Source organism: Chlorocebus sabaeus, chromosome 14 (genome assembly GCF_047675955.1).
Source record: "Chlorocebus sabaeus isolate Y175 chromosome 14, mChlSab1.0.hap1, whole genome shotgun sequence".
In the NCBI taxonomy this organism is placed as follows: domain Eukaryota; kingdom Metazoa; phylum Chordata; class Mammalia; order Primates; family Cercopithecidae; genus Chlorocebus; species Chlorocebus sabaeus.
This window is the reverse complement of record NC_132917.1, coordinates 10,520,663-10,541,102: the sequence shown is the minus strand read 5'-3', so window position 1 is coordinate 10,541,102 and position 20,440 is coordinate 10,520,663. Positions and strand designations below refer to the sequence as shown.

Genomic DNA, 20,440 nt, shown 5'->3' with positions numbered 1-20,440 from the left:
ACATTGTAAATCTCCAAACACGGGAGGAAAGTATGAAACATTTCCCAAACTTACTTGACCATGGAGCCCTGTTTTCTCAGAAGATCTCTTGGGACTAGTGATCCATGGGGTTAACTGTAGGAAATGCTGCTGCATCCGATTCTTGGGTTAGGATTGTTTCACTGTGAAAAGCACTTCACTCGGTTTTTATTTATGGCCTGACTTGGAATAATTCTGTGAGATTAATAAAGGAAACAAAAAATTACTTGAATCACTGGTATATGTATTTTATAATGTAGTGGTTAATCAGACCCTTATCCTGAGGAAGGTTTAGAGAATATACATGTGCAGTTGTATACATTCACATTTCATTAAGGCTCAGCCCTCTTTTTTTAAGACTCCATTGTGAAAGTTCAAACCCCATAGTTTTATTTATTTTTTTATTTTTTTCCATAGTTTTATTAACCTAATGAATTCTATAATAGTATTTTCCTAATCAAGTTTTAGAATTACTTTATGAGAGTATCCTAAATTTAATTTTGCTTTTTATATTGTTCTACAACATATACTATTTTGCACTACCTTATGATTTTGCTTAGTGCTTGATTTTCAGGTCTAGAAGGATGGGTATTTCTAAAATCTGGAAATTAGAGTAATGTTTTCCTTAGAAACATAGTCACTTATACCAGAGGTCCCCAACCTCTGGGCCATGGACCCGTACCAGTCGGTGGCCTATGAGGAACTGGGCCATACAGCAGGAGGCGAGTGGCAAGTGAGCATGACCGCCTGAGCTCTGCCTCCTGCCAGCCATGGCATTTGGTTCTCATAGGAGCGTGAACCCTAGTGTGAACTGCACATGCGAGGGATCTGGGTTGTGTGCTCCTTGTAAGAATCTAATGCCTGATGATCTGAGGTGGGACAGTCTCATCCTGAAACCATCCCTCCCCCCATCCGTGGAAAAATTGTCTTCCACAAAACCAGTCCCTGGTACCAAAAAGGTTGGGGACCACTGACATATACCATAAATGTTCTGCATGTGAGTACATCACGTGTGGCCTTGTTTTGAAGATAGTCTCAGCCTTTTTCTGTGTCAATATTTGCAATTAATAAATAATTTCTATGACATAGTTGGAGCATTCTTATGTGACCACCAGCACCACAAGTTCTAAGTGTAATCTGTTACAACTGGGAAACTCTGAAAGCTATCGTTTGAGGCAGGGTTCTCAAATCCTGACTGGCAGTGGACTTTTCATTAGTCCCTGATGAGGAATGCATATGTGATGTGTTAATATGCATGTATGTGTGTTTCTATATGGTGGTAGGAATTTGTCAGCTGTTCTTTCTTGGAAGACAGTTCTTTCTACTTTGTTTTTGTGAGTGTCCTTTGTTTTTGCAAATGGTGGGAGATAACAGTGTTTCTCCTCACTCCCTTCTCATTTCAATTTGGCAACTTACTGTTGATTCGCAGTGTTATTTTCTAAATTGAACTGGTTTGTGGAAATAAAAAACCTGAGGACCACTCAGAGGGTATAAGAGAATCCTCTTTGTCATGGTTCATAAGGACTTTCTCATCATATTTGTGTGTAGTATTATAACATTAAAATAAATAAGGAGGATATTGCTGAAGTCAATTAAATGTTCTCTATAGATATCAAAGAAGATTAGTAATTCTAATCCTCAAATTTTTACTCTGAAGTGAAATCTTATTATAATCAAATTGTGGTCCAAGAAAAACTGTTGAATTTTAATGAAGATTGCATAAGGACCTGCTGTCTTCTGTTTGACCTTTCCCAGGGCTCACCCACCTCATTGGATCTCCTTTCCTCCGGGCATATATGCATGGGTTTTTCATGGATATAAGACTCTATCACAAGGTAAACAGAAAACTACAGTTATTATGTTTCAGGTAACTAATGAGCAATCTATAGCCATTTCCTCACTACTCGCACTTTCATAAAACATACATGGGATTTGTAGGGGATCTGCCTGTTCTTTGGTATAACTGTCATGGTGTATATGAAAATGATATTACTAAATACCATTCTTTTATTTTAAAAACCTTTTTCATTTTGAAAAGGTGAAATTGATGGTAAATCCATTTGCTTATGAAGAATATAGGAAAGATAAAATACGACAGAAAATAGAAGAAACGCGTGCACAGAGAGTCCAGTTAAAGGTAAATATTATACTTACCATTGAATTTATCAGAGAAGAGTACTTAATTTTCATTTTGTGTATTATTCCAAAGAAATCTGCCATTCTTTTCTTGGTTTTCCATCTTTAATCTGCATCTTTTGCTAATATTTTTGGTATAGTTTGTTTGTCATCAGTGTGTCATGTTTGTCATGAGGATATAAAAACTCTTTACAACTTTAGCATTATGACCTCTGTGGTAATTGTACTGTGGGAAATAATGCTAGGATGATTGATATTGTCACCTCCGCTAAAAACCTGATAGCATTTTTAAATGTGTTTTCCGTTTTTGGAGTATCGGGGCTTTGCTAATCCCCATTTCTTACTGACCTTTGACCGTATCTTAGGCTATTTGGATCATCAGAAATGGTCGACAGTCATAAACTGTACTCGCTGTCTGAGTACATAGAATTTAATGTAAAGAATGATTAACTTGGTATTCAAGAACTGAAAAGGCAGAACTGCTAAAGGATGGAGGAGAGCGGTGAACTACAGGAAGCAGCCACCAGCTCAGGGCTGGGGAGCAGCCTGGGGAATAGGAAGAGGAGGCCCTGTGGAGCTGGACTCAGGCTTCTGAGGAGAGGCTGCAGGCAGGTTCCAGGGCCCTTGAGGCATAGCAAGGATGTTCCCGGGAGCGTTGGAAACTGCAAACTGGAATCCACTACTGCTGTGGAATCATCTGTTGTTTCCAGGACAGAGAGTTGCTGTTGTGTAGTGCCAGCGCAGACAGGGAAGGGCAGGCCCTGCTCCCTCGCCTGCCTTGCAGTCTGTCTGCAGCCGCCTCTGTTGGTTCATTTCAACCACCAAATAATACCAGTGTTTGTAATTGAACATTGGTATGCATACGTACTCTGTCACTGTAAAAGACTAGTGACTGTTTTCTGCATTTACCCTCAGTACTTTTTTCTTTTTCCAGACTGTTAAAAGATTTCTGGTGTTTTTTGAGACAGGATCTTGCTTTATTGCCCATGGTAGAGTACAGTGGCACAATCAGAGCTCACTGCAGCCTCCACCTGAGCTCAAGTGATCTTCCTACCTCAGCCTCCCAAGTAGCTAGGGACTACAGGCGCACACTACCATCTCAACTAATTTTTTGTAGATTTAGTAGAGACAAGATTTTGCCGTGTTGCCCAGGCTGGTCTTGAACTTCAGGACCAAAGCGAGCCTCCTATCTCGGCTTCCCAAAGTGCTGAGATTACAGGCATGAGCCACTGCACTGCCTCTCAGTTTGCTGGGAAGAGGCTCTCAGTGCCCTGGGAAGAGACATGAGGGCGAGTTCCCCAACGGTGAGCTGGGGTTGCCGTTTTTGTGCCATGTGGCCCACCCGGCATCGTCACCTGTCTACATTTCCTACTATGAGGATAATGAAATTTTAAAAATAAGAATTAGCTGGCTGGGCCCTATGGCTCACGCCTATGATCCCAGCACTTTGGGAGGCCAAGGCGGGCAGATCACAAGGTCAGGAGATCGAGACCATCCTAGCTAACACAGTGAAACCCCGTCTCTACTAAACATACAAAAAATTAGCTGAACATGGTGGCGGGCGCCTGTAGTCCCAGCTACTCAGGAGGCTGAGGCAGGAGAATGGCGTGAACCCGGGAGGCGGAGGTTGTGGTGAGCCGAGATCGTGCCACTGCACTCTAGCCTGGGCGACAGAGTGAGACTCTGTCTCAAAAAAATAAATAAATAAAATAAGAATTAGTTATCTCCTATTTATGAGATTATACTTACAGAACTGTTAACCTTTAAGCTAATATGTAAGTATGTTAGGTTTTATAATAAAATAAAATATCAGCTTTTATTTTCTTTCTAGAAATTGCCAAAAGTTAACAAAGAGCTGGCACTTAAATTAATTGAGGAAGAAGAGGAGAAGCAGAAATCTACATGGAAAAAGAAAGTTAAGGTAAGATGTAAAAGTATCGGAAATCGTTTCTGCATTTTGTTGATAGTAACTTACGTCTTTTTTATTGTCTCTTTTTACTTTAAAAGTACATGTAGGACTTTTTCTTTCCTGCTTATAAGATTAGTATATGCTTAAGATAGGAAGTCTGGAAAACAGAAAAGAATATCAAGAAGAAAACTATCCTTATAATTCTTATACCAGAGAAAGGCACCGTTAATATTTTAGTGAATTTTCTTCCTGTCTTATTTGTCTCAAAATTAGAAACTACAATAGCAAGAGTCTTGTATGTGTAAAATGTTTATCCTGATTCTTTAAAATAACTCAGGTCATTTCCCATGTTGTTAAAAATTATTTGTAGGTATTTTTAATGGCTACATATTCTGTTCTATGAACTGATTATAATTTACTCAATCCTTCTATTGTTGAACATTTAGGTTATTGTTTTTCTTTGTTTATAACTCCAGAAGTAACTGGTTTTTATTGAGACTTGGTGTTCTAGGGCATATATGCAGGCTGAAGTGTAACTTCTACCTGCTTTCCTTTATAAATGTGAAAATAGACAAAGATCAGTCATAAAATAAATAAAAGTTCGCACTTTGTTTAGTTGGTATTGTCCAGAGGTGAGATTTTTCTAGGTTTCAGATAGATGAAGAGTACCTGGGTCCTTGCCAATCCTGTTTTCTCTGCTTAGATGAGGCAGGCAGATAGCCAAGCTTGATTATGTGCTGGAATGAGTTGGAAAGAACTGATCTCTGCGACAGCCTGCGAAACCTAACTCTGAGTAAGGAGCTGACCTAGTAGCTTTGGGCCAGCTGTGTGGTGCCCTCACGAGGTTTCTTTTGTTAGCTTATTCTTTCTCTGTCCTCTGGTTTTTAACCAGGTACATGCATCTAAGATGAGTGAGCTCCTTTTGTCTTCATTTCTGTTCATGCTCTTCAATACCCAGGGACTGCAACTAAAGGATCTTGTTCCTAGCTCTTTGCACACCGGTTGTGTAATCTTGGGTGATTGCTCATCTTCACTGGGTCACAGTTTTTTCATCTGTAACAATCAAGGACGGGAGATGGGCATTCTTAGAGCTGTGATTTCCAAATGAATTCAGACTCAAGACTCCCCCTTGCTGTCTTCTGCTTCCTTAGCCTCTCCCTGCATTGCCTTATCCTCGTTTATTACATTCTTTAATATATTATTTAAATTTTAATTTCTGGAAGACTCTCAGGTAAATAGAGGACTTTTAGGTTTCCATTTTCATGACATGAATAATATGCCAATGTTGAAATAATTCCTCAAACTTATTAATATTTGAATTTATGTCTGTGTGCTATGGCTCTGCACCTTCCTGAGTTACACCAATGTGTATAAATGAATATGTGTGTCTTTAAGTGTTTAAAATGCAAGTCTTTCCTGCTGTGTTGACTCTCTCCTCAGAGTATTCACACTGATCTTCCTGTTAGCCAAGCCTAAGCATGATTAGGGAGGTAACTTTTCAGCTTTGTAATGTCATTTCACAGTAAAAGCTAAATGGAAGTGATCTTTGGGTGTACATGCCCTAAGGCTTCATTAGGTAGAGAGTGGAGCTAATTTAGGCTATAGATGTTTGCATACCTATCTGTGTTTTATGCCAGAGTCCTTATTATCTGATAGAGGTGAGAATACGTAAGTTACAATGTAATGTTGCTACTTTGTGCAACATGGTATACCAGAGCCTTTTTATAAGGCCCTGTGATTATCAAGATGCAGAAGTGCCCTTCCCTTCCCCCCATTTCTTTGGTAGACCTTTGTTGAGGTTGAGGGTGACCAGAGAAGATTTAGAATACACAGTAGTGCAGGATGGTAGAAATGACCTCACAGGTTGAACACATGCAGAGCAGTCTTCATGGTCAGTAGGGAAAATTAGCGTTGTTCCATGCCTTTAAGCATTTTTGACAAAACATTAAAAACTCTCTTACTGTCCGTTATAAATTGGAAAACTAGGATCTTTTTAGTATATTGTAATTTAAAACATTAGGAATAAAGCGTAAGTTTTTTTTCTTTGTTTTCTTTCTTTCTTTTGTCAGTAGTACTTGGAACAGTGCTTTTTTCTCCTCCTAAACTTTTGATATGGAGCCAGCATTTTTCTTTGCCTCAGCAAATTGTCGTACTCACTTTCTAAGTTTAGATAAGCTTCCGATGTTTTATCCTTTGCTCTTTTGACATTATGAAATGTCTCTGAGAGTTCCTTTAATGTGAAGTTCTTTGCCAGCGTCACTTCCACTGGGACACTTTTCTTCTTCGTGTCACAACTGTTTTCCTCATTTGTTTAGAGAAGTTTACCATTACACGCTCCCCTCACTACAGACTTGAGTGCCAGCCAGCGACAGCAGCCACATTCCCTATATTCCCACAGCCAGCTCTTTCTTCTGTAACTCTCTTTACATTTGATTCACATTTTTGTTGTTGCAGTTTTATCTTGTTGATTAGTTCTCTCTAAACTGTACTTTTTTGTAAAGAGTTTGTCTTTGGTATCTAAAGAAGCAACGCAACAGTTACACGCGTCCTGTCTGCATGAACCGAACAGGAAATTCATTGCGCGTCACACTGCCAATGCAGTGACCAGTCACTGACAGGCTTTGAGAAGAGTGACCCATTATTTACGCAGGGATTTGTGAACTAAAGAACTCGCAGCGGAGTTACACTTTATGCACATACTCAGTTGATGAACAGAGATAACTGAAATTTGAACCATCTTGTTGGGGCACCTGGTATTCTTTAACTACATTCCTTGGCTACTCCTTCCTGTTGGCACTGTGCGAATCAAGGACTTGCCTTTCTGTTATCTCCAGGCACATCTACGTTCCGTTGGTGTTCGCTCATTTTGTTGCTACATATTCTCTAACTATCAGGATGGCATTTGATTATTTTAGAACCTATTTGTGGGTCACCCTGTAAAGAATTACCAAGCTGTGTACCATTTTACTTCCAGTGAAAAGGAGGAAGAACCTTAGAAATTCTTATCTTCTTCCATCAAACAGCAGTTTCTCTTCAGCTCTTCATAGCTGGAAATGCGATCTTTGTAGCCATATCACGTGATAACAGAATTCTTCCAAAGAGTAGTATTTGTAAAATGTGCCCCTAATCTGCTTTTTGGTGACTTCCTAGCCCAAATCAGACCTATTATCAGAGCTCAGTTTCATTCCAGAAATATTTATATATGGTCTTTTGAAAATCTGAGGCTGTGCTTAGAAAAAGTTTGTATAATTTGTTGTTGAACAGTTTCATCTTAGGTAAAGTGAAGATCGTAGAAATCACTTATGAATTAAGGAAAGAATCCTTCATTATAATTTAAAAGAATACTTGAAAGAATTGCTAAGTCCCATCAGCAGATCGTTAGTCTCGCCTTTGAACTCAGCTCCTCAAAAGCTTGAGAGCTTTACTAGCTATGATACCTCCTGATTTGAAAGTTGGTGTCTTGCAATACCAATTTGAAAGGTATGTTTTGCCTTGTCTGCAGCTGAAATTTACTGGAGGGAGACAGTGAAAAGTGTTCCCAAATATTGCTGCCACTGATAACACAAAAATCTAGTAAGATGTTTACTGTATGGTTGATATTGAACCTCAAATGGGAGGTGGCCCACCACATAATGTCAATCAGCGTTACATGGACATTATCCAAACTCAGAAATTTTGGTTGTATTAATTCTAGTTAACAATTAAGGACCAGTGCAGTAGCTCATGCCTGTATTCCCAATACTTGGGAGGTGGGAAGATTGCTTGAGCCCAGGGGTTTGAGTCTGCAGTGAGCCATAATCACACCACTGTACTGCAGCCTGGGCTACAGGGCAAGACAGCATCTCTTTTAAAAAAAAAAAAAAAAGAATGTATTTATTCTTTCAACACATAGGTGTTGAATTCCCAGTAGGCACAAACAGCTTTGAGAGGCATGGGCATCTGTGATCTGTTTGATTTGTGAGGGTACGAGTTTTGATTAGAGCTGTTTTTCCTACAGGTATCATTTTTTGTATATTAGCCTTTTTTGTCACTTTCTGGCTGTGGCCTTAAAGTCTCTGATGAATGTACTTTTCTTGCATTCTGCAACAGCTCAGGCAGGACTGTGCATGAGATCTCTAGGCCAGGGGTCTCCAACCCCCAGGCCATGGTACTGGTCTAGGGCCTGTTAGGAATCAGTCTGCACACCAGGAGGTGAGCCTTGAGCTTCGTCTGTATTTACAGTCACACCCCATCGCTCACGTTACTGCCTGAGTCCCACCTCGTGTCAGATCAGCGGCTGCATTAGATTCTTATAGGAGCATGAACCCTATTGTGAACTGCACATGCGAGGGATCTAGGTTGCCTGCTCCTTAGGAAAATCTAATGCCTGATGATCTGTCACTCTCTCCCATTAGTCCCCAATGGGACTTTCTAATTGCAGGAAAACAAGTGCAAGGCTCCCACTGATTCTGTATTATGGCGAGTTGTATAATTATTTCATTATTATTACAGTGTAATAATAATAGAAATAAAGTGCACAATAAATGTAATGCACTTGAAATCATCCCAAAACTCCCTCGCCCTCCACCCCTGCTCCCCCTGCCACCATCTGTGGAAAACTTGTCTTTTGCGAAACTAGTCCCTGGTGCCAAAAATGTTGAGGACCACTGTTCTAGGCCATGTGTATTCTGTGGCTAGAAACCCATGGAAGAGATATTTTAGCAGTTTCAAGAATTACTAAATACCACTAAGAACTTATATTAAAGTAATACTTCATCTGTCTAGGGAATACAATTAGGTAAAGATACTTTGGGTTGGATCAGATTAGTTTTTACATCCAAAATATTATTTTTAAAGCTTTTTTAGTATCAATTTAAAAATTTTTTTTATATTACAGTTATACATACATAGTTTTAAAAACTAAATATTTCAGGCTGGACACAATGCCTAACACAAACATTACAGGCTCATACCTATAATCCCAGCACTTTGGGAGGCCAAGGCAGGCAGATCACTTGAGACCAGGAGTTTGAGACCACTCTGGCCAACATGGTGAAACTCCGTTTCTACTAAAAATAGAAAAACTAGCTGGGCATGGTGGTGTGCACCTGTAGTCCCAGCTACTTGGGAGGCTGAGGCAGGAGGAGGATTGCTTGAACCTGGGAGACAGAGGTTGCAGTGAGCCAAGGTCACGCCATTGCACTCCAGCCTGGGCAACAGAGCAAGACTCCGTCTCAAAAATAAAATAAAATAAAATTTCTGTAATCCCATCACTTTGGGAGGCCAAAGCAGGGAGGATCACTTGAACCCAGGAGTTCAAGACCAGCCTGAGCAACGTGGCAAAACTGCATCTCTACAAAAAATTAGCTGGGTGTGGTGGTGCATGCCTGTAGTCCCAGCTACTCAGGAGGCTGAGGTGGGACGATCTCCCTGCAAGGCCACAGTTAGCCGTGGTCGTGCCACTGCACTCCAGCCCAGTAACAGAGTGAGACTCTGTCAAAAAGAAAAACAAAAAAAACTAAACATTGCTCCAAGGTTTGTTAGGAATGTAGGCCATCCCATTGTCCCCCCCTTTTCCTCCCTCCCCCTTCCTCCATTTTCACCTCTTCTCAGACAACCACTTTTGCCTTTTTAGCTGATTATTTTGGTATGAATCTGTCTCTCTGTCTCTCTCTGTCTCCCTCCCTCCCTCCTTCCCTCTTGCCTGTCGTCCTACCTCTTAACATTTTAGTGTTAGGCATTATCTTTTGATAACTTTCCTTTCCAAGGAAGCTATATTGTGATTTGATTAAGTCGGTATTCAGCATTACATTGTTGTAACTTTTGTTTTTTTTGAGACAGGGCCTGTTACCCAGGCTGGAGTACAGTGGCAAAATCATAGCTTACTGCAGCCTCAGTCTCTTTGGCTTAAGTGATCCTCCCACCTCAGCCTCTCAGGTAGCTGGGATTACAGGTGCTCACCACACCCAGCTAATATATATGTATGTATATATTTTAGTAGAGATGAGGTCTCACTGTGTTGCCTGAGCTGGTCTCCAACTCCTGAGGTCAAGAGATCCTCCCACCTCAGCCTCCCAAAGTGCTGGGATTACAGGTACAAGCTACCATGCCTGGCCTATGTAGGTGCTATTTCCAGCCGAGTCAGTAGTAATCTGTGACTGCATTTCTTGTTCAATCTTTGTGTCCTTTAAAGTTAATAATTGTCTCTCTTGCTTGTTTTCTATGTAGTTATCACTAATCAACCCCCAATTTATGCCAGTTCTCTAAGTCTTATTTTGAGGTATTTAGATAGGTTAGACTTATACTTATTTACCTTCCTGAAGAAGTTGCTTCTAGAACTTTCTACCCCATTCCATTCTGGCCTGGTCATCTTCTAATCCTGGGACCTCCCTTTACCATTATCCTGTGGATTCAGTTCCCCTCAACCCATGTTGGACAGAGAATTACAAGAACCTTCAGTTTCCTGAAGAAATACAGTTTCCAGCCTAGACAAGCAGTCAGTCCATGTGAGAGTATGGTAAATTTTTTCAGACGTGCAAGTTCTCGACAGCAGCCAATTCCCCTTGAATGCTATGTTTCCTTGGGAAATTGCTAGAGGAGTTGCTTCTCTAAAATAACAGAAAGAGGAAGCGTCCTGGGAAACCTCACACAAAACGACTGTACTGTGCTGCAAGCCCATCTCAGTCTAGAAGTTCGGTCTTCAGTGCTGGGGAATTTTCTTGAAAGAAAATTTCTATTAGTTTTTCCTGCCGTGATCCATAGTTATTTTTTGGCAGTGAGGAATAAGAGTTTAAAAAGTGAATGAAAACTCTAGGTGGGGACAGGGTCCCTCAGTCACTGTGCGGTGACTTGGCCACACTGTCTATTTGGGGAAGGACGCTGCACATGTCATTGTCTCTTAAGTCTTTCTCTTGGCTGGTCAGGTCCTCCTGCTTGGGGGTAAAGGCCTGGCTACCAGCATTCCTAGAACTGACCACCGTAGGTCACAAGAGGTTGGAGGGTTCCAGAGGGCACCTCACCCCCACGTGCCAGCCTTGCCCTCCCCTCTTTGTGGCCAGCACACTTCTCTTGCTCTTGCAGTGCCAACCCCAGCCAGACAACTCCTCAGTGGGAAAGGGCCAGGACCAGGCTTTCCAGAGCTGGGGTGTGATTTTAAATAGGCTTTCTTTCTGACTCTCAAATTTTTGTTACCCCTGTTGCCTTTCCTTCTTTTGAGGATTTATGTCCTTTTTAAAAAGCTCCTTTTCTGTTGTTCTAGTGAGGTTTTAAGAGAGATGAGAAGAAGATACTAGTGTGCAAGCTACCGTCTTTACTCAGAAGTCTGTACCAGCCTAACTTCATAGGTATCATAGCATTGAATGAACTAATTTGATTGGCTGGGGCGCGGTGGCTCACGCCTGTAATCCCAGCACTTTGGGAGGCCTAGGCGGGCAAATCACCAGGTCAGGAGTTTGAGACCAGCCTAACGACATGGTGAAGCCCCGTTTCCACTAAAAATACAAAATTAGCCAGCTGTGGTGGCACGTGCCTATAATCCCAGCTACTTAGGAGACTGAGGCAGGAGAATCGCTTGAACCCGAGACAGAGGTTGCAGTGAGCCAAGATCACACCACTGCACTCCAGTTGGGGTGACAGAGCAAGACCCCATCTCAAAAGAAAAAAAAGAACTAATTTGTTTCAAGTGGCAGTCATTCTTCATATATGTTACTATGTGGAACAAAATAATAATAGGCATCCCACTCAGGTAGACAGATACCATTCTTCCAGGTAGGACTGTGGTATGGACAGTACTTTAATGTTTTCTGTATTTTAATGGTAAAGTTGAGCATGTGTAGACAGGTGTTTATAGGATGAATCACTAGCCAGACACTTGTAAGCTCCTATAGAACATTAATAGCTATACCTTATCCTACTTTTTTCCTTAAGACAGCTGTGAAAACAGACAGACTAGGAAAAAACCCTGAAGGAAATATTTTTACTGATGGGTCAGAAGAGGTTTTATTTTATAGTTGTTCATCCAAAGCATACTTGTCTTTAGGCAAAGCAATTGATTTGTTTTAAATTAAGAAAAAAAGCTTAATACCAGCAACATACATAGTCTTTGTAACATTTTATCTATTTATTAAATATGACTCTTACTTTAATAAATATAGTAAGATGAAAAGAAAATATTTGCCCTTGGTGTTTTTTTAACCTGAAAATGTGTAATAGGCAGTTAGGTATTCATTTGAAAATATCTTTGACCATATCACCTGTCCGATACCTACAGATAACTCCAGAATTTACATCATAGCCCCCTTCTTTCTCCTGAGACATGGCGCTTAGTTCTCAGACACCTAGTGGTGTCCGTCTGAATCCTGGTGCTCTTCTCCCTGTATCACAGGCATAGGCAGCCCTAAATGGAGCGTGATTTCTTCCCGTTTACTCTACCCCTGCGTTTTTTCCTAATGCTCACCAGTGATGGATCCTAACTCACTGTCGCCAGCTTTCTGGTTGCTTAAGCTACATGTTTGAGAGAGGTTTCTAACCGCTTTTAATTCTTAACCCTCCTATCTCCATAGCTGAATCTGTCAATTCTAATTTAGAACTGTATCTCACAATTATTCTTTCCTAAAAACTGTTCCCATTGCCCTAATTCAGACCATCTCTCTCACCAGTTTCTTAAAATGGCTTCTTAGTCTTCTCATGATGCTAACTTCTTACTCAGCAGTCTGTCAGACATCATGCTGCTGCAGACTCGAAGCACAATTTTGGGTTGTTTATTTGTTTGTGACAAGGTCTCTCTGTCACCCAGGCTGGAGTGCATGGCATGATCTCAGCTCACCGCAGCCCTGACTTCCCAGGCTCACATGATCCTCCTACCTCAACCTTCCAAGTAGCTGGGACTACAGGCGTGCACCACCATGCCTGACTAACTTTTTATATTTTGTGTAGACAGCGTCTCACCATGTTGCCCAAGCTGATCTCGAACTTCTGGCCTCAAGCAGTCCTCCCACCTTGGCCTCCCAAAGTGCTGAGATTGCAGGTGTGAACCAACACCTGGCCAGAAGCACAGTTCTGTCATCTGAAGAGTCTTGAAGCACACTTCTGTTGATCATCCATCTTCTCCTTCCTCCCTGCTTCCCTGTCTCCCTCCTTCTTCATTTCTCTTCCTTTTCCTCTTCCTCTTCTTCCTCCCCCTCCTCCTCTTCGCTGGTGGTTTCCCCTTATATCTTCAAAATAACAGTCATGGTATTTAAAATCCTTTACAGTATGGCCTGATCAAAAAATTGTTTTTGAAATTGCATCATTCTTATGTCACCAGACTATTCACCACTTCTGTCGGCTGGAAACGCTGTTTCTTCAGATTTCTACTTGTTGAAACCTCATCTTTCAAGCCGCCTCCCTGATGCCACACCCCCCAAGGCCCCTCCTGGGGTGTCTTTTGTTGGGATTCCTTTATCTGTCCTCTCCTGTGACACTTTCAGCATTACCGAGCAGCCCTCAGAAGGGGCCTAGTAGCAAATGTGTTTGCAGTGTTTTTTCTTCCTTACTAGATTAGGATCAGGAACCCGATCTTACCTTTCTTTTTCCCTTCGTCCTAAGTCTGTCTTGGAAATGATGTTTAATCAGGGAAGACTTGTTGCATTTAATATCTCAGAATTTTAGGTAAGGGTTTATCTGTTTTTAGGTATATACAAATAATAAACAGGCCAAGTTCCTTAATATCTTATGATTTATTAAACTTTTGTATAGGTCTGTCAGTATCACAAGTAATAGTCAGAACTCAACTGCCTGCAACCTTATTTACTCTCAACAGTGGAGAAATAGTAAAGTAGTCTGTTCAGCAGAGTCAGAGTCCATCACAAACAGGTCAGCTTTTTCCAGCAGTGTTCAGGGCTGTTTACTCTGATTGACAAACAATTCTAAGTAGGCTGTTTGATCTGGCTTCCAAGCCTATAGCAGAGAAGGAACGATAAGACAGTCCTAAATGTGTAAGATTCTCTGTCATCTACTTAAGTGAACAGGTAAGTTTACAGTACAGTTTTAGAAAACTTTCCATTGAAAATGGTACGAATAAAAAGGAATTTAGTGTCAGTCCCAAGCTATCTAAATGGGTCTCAGTAGCCAAAGTTTTTGTGTCTGAAGGATACACAATATCCTTTGACAACAATTAGTTGACCTGAGGGGAAATATTAATGAAATCACCCGGTAGGAGATGGAAACGTCCCTTCTGTTTCCCAGTAACTCAGCTGGAATTGGTAAACTTACATCACCAGCTTCCTCCATCCCACCATGTGAGTTACTGACTTTGTATACTTCCTCTCCCAGTTTTGGAATCTGAAGTTGAAAGAATTGCTTATTTTAAGTCAGCGTAGTAACTAAGCTTTGTTTAAAAGCCCTGTTTTCAGGTACAGTGGCTCACACCTGTAATCCCAGTACTTTGGGAGGCCAAGGCATCAGAAATTGCTTGAGCCCGGGACTTCAAGACCAGCCTGGGCAACATAGTGAGACCCATCTCTACAAAAAATAAAAAATTAGCCAGGTGCGGTGGTACACCTGTGGTCCCAGCTACTTGGGAGGCTGACTGAGGTGGCAGGATCACTTGAGCCCAGGAGGTTGGGGCTGCAGTGAGCCGTGATTGTGCCATTACACTCCAGCCTGGGTGACAGAGTGAGACCCTGTCTCTAAAAAATAATAAAAGCCATGTTTTAAAAACTTACATATTTTCTTGAAAGGTACTTTTTGCATTAAAATGTTAATTGAAGAAATTCTTTCTAATGCGTTAAGCATAAAGTTAGCCAAAAGACTCATTCTTAGCTCATTGTGTGTAATGGCCAACTGGTGTAGATCATCTGCAAAGTAGATTAGTAGAGGTTCTTTTGGTGGTGGCAGCTGAAACCTAGGGGCACAATGGAAGTCCTGGAAGAAATTTCATAATGAGTTAATAATGTATGCCTCGTGCCGCTTATTAATTTATAATAGAATCAGTGTTTTAAAACCATGTTCCTGGTCAAATTTTAATCAGATATTAACTTAAATTTTTACATACTTTTTCCTCCTTATAGAGTCTTCCTAGTATTCTCACCGATGATCGATTTAAAGTTATGTTTGAGAACCCTGACTTCCAAGTAGATGAAGAGAGTGAAGAATTTAGGCTTCTGAATCCACTTGTTTCAAAAATTAGTGAAAAAAGGAAAAAGAAGCTAAGACTCTTAGAGCAACAAGAACTGCGTGAAAAAGTATGTACTCCTTATCATTTAGAATTTGCTACTGTTTCTTTAATATAATGTTTTCTTTGTCAGTTAGAAGAGTCTTCGATTATACTTGAGATGTAATTAATTCCATATTAAGTGATTGACATTGGGCTTAGGAGTATTATCTTAGTTAATTAAAGGCATTTCTCCTGATGCATGCAGTAGAGTAGCTGTTAGGCACTCATTAATGGGCCAGTTGCTGCTTCAGAGAAAACAAGGGGTCTGTGTTTGGGGGAAAGGAGTTGCTGCTTACTATTTTTATTCTCAGGAAGAGGAGGAAGAGCCGGAAGGAAAACCGAGTGATGCAGAAAGTTCGGAGAGTTCAGATGATGAAAAAGCCTGGGTTGAAGAGGTCAGGAAGCAACGCAGACTCCTCCAGCAGGAGGAAAAAGTGAAGCGACAGGAACGACTCAAGGAGGACCAGCAGACAGTCCTAAAGCCCCAGTTTTATGAGATCAAAGCAGGAGAAGAATTTAGAAGCTTCAAAGATTCTGCCACAAAGCAGAAACTGATGAAGTGAGTAGCACTGCCTGAGCACACAGTTGACATGTAGCCAAGCCCTTGCTTTTCCTCTCTGGCACATCGCCCTAAAGATAACATTTCTGTCTTTGGATGATGGAGGTGCAGAGGGTAGAGGGGACGAGGGAAGCGGGAGGTAAGGCCATGTGGGAGGTGATGTGAGGGAAGCATGCAGGAGGCCTGAGGGGAGTGTTGCTATTGAAGTACATTGGTCTCTAGGGGATTTACTTATTTGTCACAACTTTTTGAGGTATAGTTTACATGCAGTAAAATATAGGGTAGAGGTAGCCTTATGAGTATCAGTGGAACACTTTTAAGCTGCAAAAGCCACACACTTTCCTTGTCCTTGTTTTTCCCCATGAGGTTCCCTCACCTACAAATACTTATTCTGTGCCCTACAGATCGGTGCTTTGAAGCCTTTTGGACGGTGCTTGCTAGGAGATGACAACTTTTCTGCTTCTTCACAAAGTTATTTTAAAAAGTTAGAACCTCGGTTATGTTTACCCCATCTCGCTTTACCTGGTTATTGAAAAAGTTACTTGGAAAATTTGCCAGAAGTTTTAAGTCTTTTTCGGGAAAATTGAGAGATGAAAAAGAGTGGTATTCTAGAATAGGCAAATATGTAGAAAGAGGCAGAAAGCAGAATGGTGGTTGTCGAGTGTTTCATGGGTACAGAGTTTCAGGTTGGATTATGAAAATGTGCTGGAAATAGTTGGTAGTGGTGCTTGTACAACAGTGTGAATGCACTTAATGCTGCTGAACTGTCTACTTAAAAATGAATAAAATGGTAGGTTTTATGTTATATTTACCCCCACTCCAAAAAAATTAACCTTCCCCGGAAAAGGTAGTTTTATTTGAATAATTTTCAGTTGTCAAGAGTCTGCATGAGGAACAAGCTAGGTGTCAAGCCCAAGTTGTATATAAACTCTGAATTATGCAATTCTCCGCTTTGAGAATTCTTAGGCAAAGTATTGATGCACAGGATTGGAATATGATAGACAGTCACAGGAGGTGTCTTAAAAGAATAACTGGAATGTCTGGGGAGCCAAGGGAGCAGTCTTGAGGTGGAGCAGAAGGATTGGGCAGAATAGACGAGGTGTTAGCTTGGGGTCAGTACATTTCTGTACCTTGCACTTCTCCAGCTCCCAGCTCTCCATGCAGGAGAAGGTGTTTTTTCGAAGTGGGAGGAGGAAAAGGGTGGGGAGGACATCAGTGAACAGGTTGAATTCTTTCTGGGGTTGAGATGTATTTTATTCATCTTTATTTCACCATCTTCTAGCAAGTATCTGCAACACCAGAGGTAGTGAATCCTTCAATTTAGAATTCAGAAGCACCTCAAAATTCTGGTTCTGATGAACTAACAAAAGATGTGTCCATGAATAAAGAAGCTAGTAGAGTTGACCCTTGAACAACTTGAGGGCTAGGAGTGCCAATGCCCTGGAAAGTAAAAAAAAAATGTGCATTTAGGCTGGGCACGGTGGCTCACGCCTGTAATCCTAGCACTTTGGGAGGCCTAGATGGGCGGATCATGAGGTCAGGAGTTGAGACCATCCTGGCCAACATGGTGAGATGCTGTCTCTACTAAAAATACAAAAATTAGCTGATGTGGCGGTGCATGCCTGTAGTCCCAGCTACTCAGGAGGCTGAGGCAGGAGAATTATTTGAACTTGGGAGGTGGAGGTTGCAGTGAGTCGAGATCGCACCACTGCACTCCAGTCTGGCAACAGTGCTATACTCCATCTCAAAAAAAAAAAAAAAGAAGATATATATATATATGCATGCATTTAACTTTTTGTGTTACTTACTTATTTTCACTAGAAAGTCTAGACCTAACACATACAACTTTTGATTTCTCGAAAACTTTTTTTTTTTTTTTTAAACCTTCCTGGTGACTTAGATCCTAGAATATCCCCGAAAACATTACTAATAGCCTACTGGTGACCAGAATTTTTACCAGTCAGGGGTCAATTACCACATATTTTGTATGTTCTATGTATCGTATACTGTACTCATACAATAAGATAAGTTGGAGGAAAGAAAATGTTATTAAGAAAATCATAAGGAAAGGAAAATATATTTACTATTCATTAGATGGGAGAGGATCATTGTAAAGGTCTTCATCCTTGTCTTCATGTGGAGTAGTCTGAGGAGGAAGAAGAGGAGGGATTGGTCTTCCTGTCTCAGGGGCAAAGAGAGAACAGGAGGAAGTGAAAGGGAGGCAGGGGAGACAAGTAATGGTGTTAACTTTTATTGGAAAAACTGTGTGTAAGTGGAGCAGTACAGTGCAAACCCATGTCGTTCGAGGGTCAACTCTAGTGTTCTTGATATCTTTTGAAGATGTTTTCTTTACTGACCAACTTCACTTTTTAAAATAACAACTTTCTTGAGATATAATTTATGTAACATACAATTAATCTACTAAAAGCATGCAGTTCACTGGTTTTTAGTATATTCACAGAGTTCTGGAACCATCACCATAATTTTAGAACATTACCGTCACCCCAAAAGGAAACCCCATGCCTCATGGGCAGTCACCCCACATCACCCCATATCCCATCCTGAGGCAGCCAATAGTTTACTTTTCTGTCTCTATCGATTTGCCTATTCTGACATCTCATGTGAAAGGAACTGTACGATGTGTGGCCTTTTGTGGCTGGCCTCTTTCTCTTAGCACAGTGTCTTTAATGTTCATCCGTGTTGTAGCATCTGTTGGTATAGTCGGCCCTCTGTATCCGAGGGTTCCTCATCCATAGATTCAACCAATATGGGTTGAAAATATTCAGAAAAAAATTTGTAACCGTACTGAACATGTACAGACTTTTTTCTTGACTTTATTCCCTAATCAATAGTATAACAACTATGCATGTAGCATTTACATTATATTAGGTATTATAAGTAATCTAGAGATAATTTAACATATAGGAGAAGATGTGCACAGATTATATGGAAATAACCACACCATTTTATATGACTTGAACATCCATGGATTTTAGTATCCAAGGGAGGTCCTGGAACCAATTCCCCAGCGGATACCAAGGGACAACTCCACTCCATTTGTTTTCATTACCAAGTAATATTCCAGTGTGTGTGTAGACCAGTTTATGTAATCCTTCGTCAGCTGATGGACATGTGGGTAGTTACAACTTTTTGGCTATTATGAATAATGCTGCAGCGAACATTGGTTTATACAGTTTTACATGTGTTTTGCATATGTTTTCATCTATGTATAAGAATCAGAAGAAATTGCTGGTCATATAGTAACTCTTACGTTTAGCCTTTTCAGAAACCGGCAAACTTGTCCACAGGCTGCACCATTTTACATTCTCCAGCAGTGTGTGCAGCCTCACTTTTTATACAGCTGTTATGTGTAGGTGTTTTATTGGGAGTCCTACTTGGTTTATGCTGTTCTGGTTCTGTGGATTAAATTTATTTGTTGAGTATATGCTGTTTTTGTCTTGCTCTATTTACTGCTTTATCTCTGGCTCTTGATTAAGTACTTAGAATAGAGTGGGCACTTGAGAAATACTTGCTGAAAGTTGAATCTTCTTTGCCATGACAACACATCAGGCAACTCAGAAGTTACTCCTTCAAAATCTGCTGAGAAAGGACTCATTTTCCCCATAGCCATTGACCAGGAAAATCTGGGAGCAGTTGTTTTGAGTGTGACCACGGCAACAGGAGGCTGTGATTTGGGGGTAGGCAGTCTGACTAATCTCTCTAACATTCTTCCTTTTGCCTGGGGGCTGTAGTAGGAAATGGAAGTATAAAACAAAGGGAATAAAAATTTATATCTAAGAATAAACCATAGTGAGGTGAATAAACTGTAGTTAAACATTCTAAGTTAAATATCACCAAGTTAAACATTCTTACTAAGTTAAATATCACCAAGTTAAACATTCTTACTAAGTTAAATATCACCAAGTTAAACATTCTTACTAAGTTAAATATCACTAAGTTAAACATCCTTTTTGAGAACTATGTAAGTGATAATATTTACATGAGTATTTAGTGAAGCATTAAACCATGATCCTTCAGAGAACTAAAGTGACTCTGTATGTTTATTCTGCAAGTTACCGCAAGCCAGTCAACAAGAGACAACATCAGATTGAATGTGTTCTATTTAAATGTTGACTTGGACTTGCCCAGCTTTAAAACTGTTTCTATAAAGGGAAAGGTGGATCATGAATGGTAACTGGAGACTTGAGTGAGCTGTCTGCGTTGCTTGGTGTGGTCATATGGCTTTAGATAAACGTGTGTCTGTTGACATGTATTTTTATGCCTTACAGTGTGCTAACGTTATTTGTGAGTCTGTTCATCCACTTATCAGCCTCTCCACCACCCATTCATCAAGCATTTATCAACTGCTCAGTGCGAGCAGACCCACATTCTAGTCCCAGGGTATGGGAAGAAAGACGTGGCCTGTGTACCTGAAGCATTCATGGGAAAAGACCATAAGAAAGAAGGAGCTGAATTTGGGGGCCCTTGAAGTCATATGGAAACTGGTTGTGGAAAGATGCAGAGTGGAGCACTCAGGGCTGGTGGGAAAGATAGCATTCCTGGCAGAGGCACAGCACAGCCACAGGCGGGCCGTTCAAAGGGTGGGGGGTGCCTTCCTGCAGCCAGAGCACCGGGTGCCTGAAGG

At 40.8% G+C, this 20,440-nt stretch overlaps 1 protein-coding gene across 2 annotated transcripts in view; it reads left to right on the top strand.

Moving 5' to 3' along the window:
- Positions 1–20,440, top strand: part of NOL10 (nucleolar protein 10) — a 115,694-nt gene that overhangs the window by 82,210 nt on the left and 13,044 nt on the right. For both annotated transcript variants that reach the window (XM_007971496.3, XM_007971495.3), the window contains 5 exons: positions 1,774–1,853; positions 2,057–2,155; positions 3,986–4,075; positions 15,091–15,264; positions 15,548–15,795. In XM_007971496.3, the coding sequence (XP_007969687.2) occupies positions 1,774–1,853; positions 2,057–2,155; positions 3,986–4,075; positions 15,091–15,264; positions 15,548–15,795 (691 nt within the window). The remainder of the gene's footprint in view (positions 1–1,773; positions 1,854–2,056; positions 2,156–3,985; positions 4,076–15,090; positions 15,265–15,547; positions 15,796–20,440) is intronic.